Source organism: Thecamonas trahens (genome assembly GCF_000142905.1).
Source record: "Thecamonas trahens ATCC 50062 unplaced genomic scaffold supercont1.1, whole genome shotgun sequence".
In the NCBI taxonomy this organism is placed as follows: domain Eukaryota; order Apusomonadida; family Apusomonadidae; genus Thecamonas; species Thecamonas trahens.
In genome coordinates, this window is record NW_013657679.1 from 574543 (window position 1) to 583414 (window position 8872).

General features: G+C 68.2%; 4 protein-coding genes across 4 annotated transcripts; 2 read left to right on the forward strand and 2 right to left on the reverse strand.

The window, feature by feature from the left end:
• Positions 1-532: 532 nt before the first annotated feature.
• AMSG_00259 (uncharacterized protein) lies at positions 533-2665 on the forward strand (the record flags this gene model as incomplete). The annotated part of the gene is made up of 1 exon (XM_013907664.1): positions 533-2665. The coding sequence occupies one exon, from the start codon at positions 533-535 to the stop codon at positions 2429-2431; it is 1899 nt and encodes a 632-aa protein (XP_013763118.1). The 3' UTR covers positions 2432-2665.
• AMSG_00260 (uncharacterized protein) lies at positions 2441-5347 on the reverse strand (the record flags this gene model as incomplete). The annotated part of the gene is made up of 2 exons (XM_013907665.1): positions 5283-5347; positions 2441-5180 (listed from the first exon to the last, which is right to left on the reverse strand). The coding sequence occupies exons 1-2, from the start codon at positions 5312-5314 to the stop codon at positions 2441-2443; spliced, it is 2772 nt and encodes a 923-aa protein (XP_013763119.1). The 5' UTR covers positions 5315-5347.
• Positions 5348-5616: 269 nt separating this feature from the next.
• Positions 5617-7584, forward strand: AMSG_00261 (sphingosine-1-phosphate lyase 1; the record flags this gene model as incomplete). The annotated part of the gene is made up of 1 exon (XM_013907666.1): positions 5617-7584. One exon carries the CDS (start codon positions 5617-5619, stop codon positions 7447-7449), a length of 1833 nt encoding a protein of 610 aa, XP_013763120.1. The 3' UTR covers positions 7450-7584.
• Positions 7490-8675, reverse strand: AMSG_00262 (uncharacterized protein; the record flags this gene model as incomplete). Its single annotated transcript, XM_013907667.1, has 1 exon — positions 7490-8675. The coding sequence occupies exon 1, from the start codon at positions 8663-8665 to the stop codon at positions 7490-7492; it is 1176 nt and encodes a 391-aa protein (XP_013763121.1). The 5' UTR covers positions 8666-8675.
• Between the last annotated feature and the right edge of the window lie 197 nt (positions 8676-8872).

The window sequence follows — 8872 nt, forward strand, 5'->3', positions numbered from 1 at the left end:
CGTTGGGAGCAGAGGCAGGAGCGCAGTGTCAGCGGCTTCCCCCGGTGGTCTGCAGAGCTCCGACTTGCCCAGTGTCAGCGGCTTCCCCCGCCCCTGCGCCACCGGTCCCTGCGCCACCGGTCCCTGCGCCGCCTGCCACCACCCCGACAAGGCCATCCACGGCCATTCCAGAACCGACACCAGACATGCTCTCTGCGACCAACTCTCCAGCTGCAGAACGTGTCCCACGTAGAGTCAGGTGTGGGACCCTGGTGCGCTCTTTGCTCTCTAGGGTAGGGGTAGGGGGTAGGGTAGGGTGGGTGGGGGAGGGGGGGGGGGTCCCCCGTGCCAATGCGACCGCCTGGAGACGGTTCCCCGCGGGTGACGGGTGCCGGCACAGGGCGCGCCATTGGGCCATCCCTCCTCCTCCTCCTCCTCTCCCTCGCCGTCTTTCCCCTCCCCTCCACTCCACCCACCCCCACCCCCACCTCCACCCCTTCCCACCCACCCACCCACACCCTCCACCATGGCTGGACGACAGACTTCTGTGGCTATGTCCGAGGTCCAACGCAGCCTCCGCAGCATGGCCTGGGAGCTGCGCAAGTGGCGGACGGGCGCAGCGGCGGTGTGGGCGCTGGCCGCGGCAGCGCTGACGGTCACCCTCGCCTCGGCCACACCCTCGCTGCTCTGGCTCTGGCCACCGTACTGGCTGAGACTCGCTCTTCGCTTTCTTCCGCTCACATGGCTCTTTGCCCGCTCGGCTCCGGCAAGTCTCGCCCATGGCTCCTTTGCAGATGGCGCGGTGCCTGCTGAGATCCATGGGGTGACCCCTGCGCTCGCTGGCGTCCTTGTCGGCGGCGTGCTGGGCGGGACGGTTCTGGCGGCGGCGGCAGGCTTTGCGCTTGTCCGCTCGGCGCTCCGGCTTGTTCCGCTCAATGCGGTTGACTCGTCGGCTCGGTACCTCCGACCCAAGTACGTGCTGTTTGTGGGCGTGTTTGGCGCACTGACGCCGCTCGCTACCTGGGCCATGCTCTGGCTCCGCGGCTCGGAGCTGGCCAGCCCGCTGCTCGCCATCGACGCCTCGCCGCCCGACGCCACGCTCCGGCTGGAGATGACGTGCGTCGACGAGCGGTTTGTGTACATGTTTGTCCACTCGGGAGTCCTTGGCCTTGTCTTTGCCGCCGCCCACCTTGGTTTTGAGCGCTACCAGCTCGCCTTTCCGCGCCTGGCCCTCTCGCGGCGGTTCCGGATCCGGGCTCTTGTCCCAGGCCTTCTGGTCCGCTCGGCGAAGCTTGTGGCGCTTGTCTCGCGGCTTGTGGCCGGCGGGTGGATGGCGGTCTCGCTGGCGGCGCACGGTGCGTCGCTGGCGGGCGCCGCCGCCGTGGCGCCGTTCCTCAACGCTGCCACCGGCATGCCGGTCTACGCGCTGCCGCTCCTCGGCACGCCGCTGTGCGCCACGCCTGCGCGCTGGTTCGACCCGATGCTCTCGCTGCACATTGCGGCGGCGTCGGTCCTTGTGGTTTTCATCTTTGACTTGACCAACTCGATGGCCGAAGTCTTTCTCACCCAGCCTCACGCGTTTGTGGGCGGGACTCACTCCAACTCGTCGGCGCTTCTCATTGCGGCGCTCGAGTACTATGACGACCCGCTTGTCCGCCACCTTGCCTTCCTCGACCTGCACATGGTGGCCGAGTTTGACGAGCGCCGCCGCATGGCGCTCTTTCTCGATGACTCGGGCAAGGCGTGGACCAAGCTCCTCCGTCGCCTGCTCGAGGTGGTTGACGGGCTCACCATCCAGATGGCAGCCTGGCGGGTCCGCGAGACCGAGGCCCTTGCCGCCGTCCGCGCCGGCCCGTACACCACCTCGACCCTGCTGTACTGGTGGTTCCAGCGGCATGTGAACCCACTCGCCAAAGCCTCCGGCGCCGCGCCGTACGGCGACGACACCTCGTACGACGCGTGGCTTGCGGCGCGGATGCCCGACCCCTCGCAGACTGCCTCGCTCTGGGCTATTCTCGGCGACGCCGTCCGTGTCCGCCCTCTTCTTGCCGCCCTCTTCTACCGCTCGCCGGCGGCACACACCCGCTCGCTCTTTGACGACCTCTACCTCCAGCTCTGGTGCGTAGGCGCGCTTGGCAAGCTTGCCGCCGCCGCCAAGACCGACGACGCCTACGGCATTGTCCAGCGGACACTACCGGACCTCACTTCGGCGCTCCTCGCCGTCGCCGTCGAGCTCGACGAGCAGATGTCCACCGTCTCGGTCCTCAACCCGCCGCTCACCGGCCCGCTCGAGGGCCACCAGCTCGTCCGCCCGCAGACCCTCGCCCTTGGCTCAGTCCTCAACACCTCGCTCTACCTCATCGTCACGACGTACTACGCCTCGCTCCGCACCTTTGCCTTCCCCACACACTACGCCGCCAAGCTTCAGCAGTACGCAGACTTTACCATCTAGCAAGCTTGCTTACACCTCGACGTGCGCAATCTCGTCTTGGATGTGGTGGAGGCCGTCGACCGCCGCCCGCTGCCGGCGGGCCATCTCGTCGCGGAGCGCATGGACCTGGTCACGCGCCGCCCCAGCCTCGCGGCGGAGCTCGGCAATCTCGCCCTCGGTTCGCGTCCGGAGCTCGGCAAGCGTCCGCTCCGCCGCCGCCGCCCGCGCCTCGGCGTCGGCGGCGCGCGTCTCGGCGCTGCGCAGATCGCGACTCACCCGCCGCGTCTCGTCGCGGACGGCGGCGATCTCGTCTTCGGCGCTGCCCTGGCTCTCGCGGAGGACAGCGAGCATCGAAGTGAGCTTGGCATTGCGCGACTTGAGCTGGTCGCGCTCGGTGGCGGCCTCGTCGCGGTCGCGGGTCAGCGAGTCTACCCGCGCGGCAAGCTGCGCGCGATTTGCGCGGCTCTTCTCCAGTGCGCTCTGCCACTTGCCGACCTTGTCTTCGGTCTGGGCCACGTACCGCTCAAGCTCGGCCGCCGTCCGAGCCTTGGTCCCCAGCCGTCCGCGCAGCTCGTCGGCCTCGGCTTGTGCGTCGGCGAGCTGGGCATCCGTCTGCTCCTTAAACTGCGCAAAGAGCTTGGCCTCTGACGCGAGTTTGGTCCGCAAGCTCTCGATCGAGGCCTCGCGGAGTGCAATCACCCCGCGCAGCCGCTCGGCCTCGTCGAGGGCGCCGGCTGAGTGGCTCTTTTTCGCCTCGCGCGCCGCTGCCAGCTTGCTCGACGTCGCCTTGAGCGCAGCCTCGAGCTTGGCCACCCGTGCCTTGAGGCTGCGCTTGGTCTCGCGTGCGGCCCGTGCGGCATCGAGCGCCTGCTCGGCAGCCTGGTCGTTCCCAGCGGCGAGGGCGGCGATGCGTGCTTCCGCCCGCGCCAGCTGCGACTGCAGCTCGTCGCGCTCGCGGACCAAGGTCGTCGCCCGCGTCTCGGCAGCCGACACGCTCGCCTTGAGCGCAGCATTGGATGCCTCAAGGCTTGCCAACGCCTCGTTCATCTGGCTCCTGGGCACTCGAGTGGCGACTGCCTCGTCGTGAGTGGCGGCGAGCTGGGCCATGCGGGCCTCCAGCTGAGCCTCGCGGGCCGCAGCCGACTCGCGCTCGGCGGCCAGCTGGGCCTCAAGCTGCTCGCTGCGGGCCATCTCGGCGTCGAGGCGGTTGATGAGGTCTGCGGCCTCATCCTTGAGGCTTTTGTGCACGTTGGCTGCTGCCGCGGCCTTGTCCGACGCCTCAGAGTGCAGCTCGGAGAGATGGGCGTGGAGCTTGCCGGTGTGGTGCGAGAGAGCCTCCTGGAGCTTGGTCGAGTGCTCGTCGGTCATGTCGCGGACTAGCCGCGCGTGGTCGGCGCGGAGCTCGGCAATGGTCTGGGTGTGATCGGCGTGGGTTGCGTGGAGCGTGGCTTGGGCTTGCTTGATGGCCTCCTGCGCTTCGGCACGGACCGCTGCGAGCTCGGCCGTGTGGTCGGCAGCCGCTTGTGCCGCCTTGTCCTGTGCCTCCTTCAGCAGCGCCTCGAGGGTGGCGACCCGGCCCGACGCTGACTCGTGGGTATCGGTGAGCTTGGAAGCGTGCGCGTCTTCGAGGGCCTTGACGTCGGCGCGGTGCTGTTCCCGCGCAGCGTCGAGCGCCGTTCGCAGCGACGCGATCTCAGTGCGGGCTTCGGCGAGCGCAGCCTCCGCCGATGCCGCGCGCTCGGCAGCCTGAGCTACCTTGGCGTTGGCTCGCTCGAGCATGGTCTGCAGACCGGCGGCCTCGCTCGAGGCGTCGTCCTTGGCAACCCGGAGCAAGCGAAGCTCGCGCTGGGCCTCGCGACCGGCAGCAAGCTGGCCTTCGATGGCGGCAACCTCGGTGCGGAGGTCGGCCGCAGTGTCGCGAGCGCGGGCAAGCTCGTCGCGCAGCGCATCGTTGTCAGCACGGGCGCGGATGAGATCTGCAGAACGGGCGGCGGCCTCGGCCTCCTTTTCCAGCAGCCGCTCGCCGGCCTCGGCTGCGCGCCGCTTGGTGTCGGCGAGCTCGTCACGGAGCGCGTTCTCGTCGCCGACCTGGGTCCGGAGCTCGGCCACGAGTTCGTTGAGGTGGCACTTTTCCGACCGGTGGACCGCGTCAAGGTGGCGGTTCTCCGCGCGGAGCGACTGGATCTGCAGCTCGAGCCGATGCACCTTTTCCAGCCGCGACTGCGCTACCTTGGTTTTGCCCGCCAGCTCCGACTCGAGCTTGGCGGCCTCGGCCTTGGCGGCCGTCTGCGCCTTGTCCTCGGCATCGGCCGAGCGAAGTGCCGAGACCTCGCGCTCAAGCGACGACATGCGGGCAAGGACGACCGGCGAGAGCGCCTCGGCGGCTGACATCCGAGCCGCTGCCCGCGCTCCCTCGTGCGCGGCACGGGCGGCAGCCGACAGGGGCGACGCCGGCGGTGGTCCGGTCGCTGTCAGGTACGATGCAAATCCCGGCGAGGCCGGCATCGGCCCAGAGTCTTCAGGCGCGAGTGTAATAACAAACTTGCGTGCCCGCGATGGGGTCGGCGACGCTGTAGCGCCCGGATCAGCCACCTCGGGCTCGCGGGCAAAGAACGGCGACGAGGCCGACGGCGAGTCGTACGTCGACGGAGGCGGGTGCGGCATCGGCGATCGCAGCTGCGACATGTTGAGCGAGCGCGATGCCCATGCCATGGCTGTAGGCGATGAAGGTGTCACCGCTGACGTGTCAAACCCGTCCAATCCGGCCTTTCTGTCTTTGTCCTCCTGTGAGTCGGCTGACCGTTGGGCTTGGCGCGCTTCGTCCAGCAAGCAAGCTTGACGAGGGGGGTGCGTAGAAGGAGACCCAACGTACCGCACAAGAGAGTCCCGAATGGCCTCGGCCATGCACTAGTCAAGGTAGAGTGCGGGTAGCGATGACGATGGATGAGTGTGTGAGAGAGAGTGCGTGTGTTGGTGGCGGGTGCGGCTGGGGGTTGTGGCGGTGATCGTGTTCGCGATCGTGATCGATCAAGCGGTGGAGGATGGGGACGGCGGGGGAGTGCGGGGATTGCGGGAGAGAGCGCCCAAAAAAAGGTCGTACTTTTTGGAGAGCACGTCAGTCGGGCACGCGAGACAGGTTGGAAGGAAGGTCCGGGGGGGGGGGGGGGGGGTGGTGGTGGAGGCTGAGCATACCGCACTCTGCTAGTATGGACATGGCTACAGCAAAGCAGGTGGCAATGGTGGGCGCTGTGGTGGGATGCGTGTGCGTGGCGGCGGCGTGGGCGAGCGAGACGGTGCCGGTGGTGCCGGTGGCCGGTGAGGGGATCGCGAGCGGTGGCGGGAGCAACGCGACAGGCGGGGACGGTCTGGTGGTTGCTGCTGCCGATGCTGCGGCTGCTGTAGTGAGCGGAGTCGGGCTGTGGCTGGAGAACATGGTGGAGGCGCAGACTGCCGGGCTGCGGGCTTGGCAGATCGGGCTGGTCTCGATTCTGGGCTACGTGGCGGTGTGCTGGGTGGTGCGGGTGGTGAGCGCGCCCGAGCCGCTGCTCGCCCGGGCCAAGAAAGAGATTTTCCGGCTGGCCAAGACGGTGCCTGCGGTGCGGGCGTACGTGGACGGGCAGATTGAAAAGCAGCTCGAGTCGATGGGCGCGACGCTGTTTGATCCGCTTCCGGAGGAGCCGATGTACTACGCGTTGCCGGATGCCGGGCTGCCTGTGGCTGACGTGCTTGCGGCGACGGACCGGATGCTGGTCAAGGGCCATGTCGACTGGGCGGGCGGCAAGGTGTCCGGCACGGTGTACCACGGCGGCAAGGAGTGGACCGAGTTTATGGGCGCGGTGGTGGGCAAGTACATTTGGACGAACCCGCTGCATGCCGACGTCTTCCCGGGCGTGCGGCGGATGGAGGCCGAGGTTGTGGCCATGACGCTCTCGATGTACAACGCGCCGCGGACGGCGGGCGGAGTGATGACGACCGGAGGAACCGAGTCGATTCTGATGGCGTGCAAGGCGTACCGCGACCGCGGGTACGAGCGCGGGATCAGCGCGCCAGAGATGGTTGTGCCGGACACGATCCACGCCGCGTTTGACAAGGCGGCGGGCTACTTTGGCATCCACATGGTGCATGTGCCTGTGGATCCTGTGACGCGGGCGGCGGACGTGGGCGCGATGGCTGCGGCTATCAACCGCAATACCATTTTCATTGCCGGCTCTGCGCCGTCGTATCCGCACGGCGTGGTGGACCCGATCCAGGAGCTTGCGGCGCTGGCGGCGTCGCACGACATCGGGATGCACGTCGACTGCTGTCTCGGTGGCTTCCTTGTCCCGTTCATGGCCGACGCCGGGTACCCACTCGCCGAGGTCTTTGACTTTCGTGCTGCCGGGGTGACCTCGATTTCCGCCGACACCCACAAGTACGGGTTTGCGCCCAAGGGTGCGTCGGTGGTCATGTTCTCGACGCAGGCGCTGCGGCACTACATGTACTTTGTGGCGCCGGACTGGCCTGGAGGAATCTATGCGTCGCCGTCGATTTGCGGCTCGCGGGCTGGCTCGGCCATTGCCGGCACGTGGGCGGCCATGATGGCGCACGGGCGGGCCGGGTACGTGGCGTCGACCAAGTCGATTGTCGAGACGACGCGCAAGATTGCCGCGGGCGTCGCGGCCATCGACGGGCTCTTCCTCTACGGCTCGGGCGAGGTGTGTGTCGTCGGCTTTGCTTCGAACATTTTTGATATCTACCTGCTCTCGTCGGCCATGTCCAAGCGCGGATGGAACTTGTCGACGTGCCAGCAGCCGTCGTCGCTCCACCTGGCGGTCACCGTCCCGCACACCCAGCCCGGCGTGGCGGACGAGTTCCTGGCGGATCTTGCAGAGTGCACGGCTGTGCTGATGAAGGACCCGATTGCGCCGCGCGACGGCATCGGGGCCATCTACGGCATGGCCGAGTCGATTCCCGACCGCTCTCTCGTCTCGCAGATGGCTCATGGCTTTATCGACGTCATGTACCGGGTCGACACCACCCAGGGCGACCATCTCGGCTGAGGGAGTGAGGTAGAGGACGCATGATGCTCACGCAAGGTGCTCACGCGTCAAGCACATCGTCCACCAGCTGCAGCATGACATCAAACGAGACAGCCTCGGCCGAGAGAAGCTGCGCCTCGACCCGCATGGGCGAGACGGCGTTGATGCACGGGATGCCCGTCTCGAAGATGCGGGCGCGAAGGTCGAAGCCGAGCAGCTGTGCCGAGGCCGTGGCCTGCGACGAGGCGACAAGCGCAGCCTTGCTGGCAGCCGGCGAGCCGCTGGCCGGCGGCGAGGCGAGGAGACGGGCAGCAACAATGTGGGCGAGAAAGGCCAGATACGAGGTATGTGCGAGCGGCGCCGCCGTCTCTGCGCAGTGCAGGAGGAGCGGCACGAGGTAGGCGTCGACAGCGACGGCCGAGACGGTGTCGAGCGAGACGCCACAGGTAGCGAGGGCTAGCGGAGCAATCGCGCACGCATTGGCGGCGGTGCAAAATGCCTTGACCCGGGCGAGCGCGAGCTCCAGCTTGCGGACGATCTTCTTGGCCGACTTGTCGGACGCGGCGGCGGCGGCGAGATCGGCGGCGGTGGCAGCGCGGAGGAGGGACAGGCAGGCAGCCGCGAGGGCCGGATCCGACGTTGCCGGCTCGTCCGGCCCGCGCAGGTACGGCGCGTTGGCCACAATGTACGCAAGCGCGGTCGGCCCATCCACGTCGCCGGCGTCGACGCGGGCGGCGAGCTGAACGACAAGCGCAACGCCGGCGAGCGCGCCCGTGGCAGCAGCCGCCAGGACGGCAGACCACGGCTGGTCGTCGAGCGGAACAGCCGAGCCGAGGTGAGCGGTGCTATCGCTGGTCAGCGGGCCGGTCCAGGTCACCGACTCGTCCGAGATGGGCGCCGACGGGCGCGGTGTCCACGGCCCGCGGAGGAGGACATGGGCAGCGTCTGCATGGGAGGCCGTAGCGGACAAGGGAAGCGCCAGGTCTTCAAGGGCATGAGCAAGCCGCGAGTCGTCAGGCGGAGTGTCTGCAGCAAAGTAGCCGGCCTTGACACACTGCCACACGGCGTCGACCAGGCCCGGGAGGTCCTTGCGGACGACCGAGGCCGTCTCGGCCGGCAGCGAGTCGACGGCGGCGGCGGTGGCCGAGGCCACATGCTCGCGCAGCGGGAACAAGCTCATCTGGGCCAGGACTGACGAGGCAAGGGCCTCTGCCAGCTGCTGTGTCACCTCTGTCATGAGGAATGTGTGTGTGGTGGGGGGGGGAGGGGTGGCGGTGGGGACGGTGGAGTGGGGTGGGGTCAAGTAGGGTAGGGCGGTGGATGGGCGGATGGGGGGGACGGGGAGGGGGCGGTGGGTTGTTGATGGGGACGAGGGGGGGGGGGGGGGCGCACAGAGCTGCTCAACCGGATACAAGGGCGATACTGCGGTGGAGAGGTTGGCGAT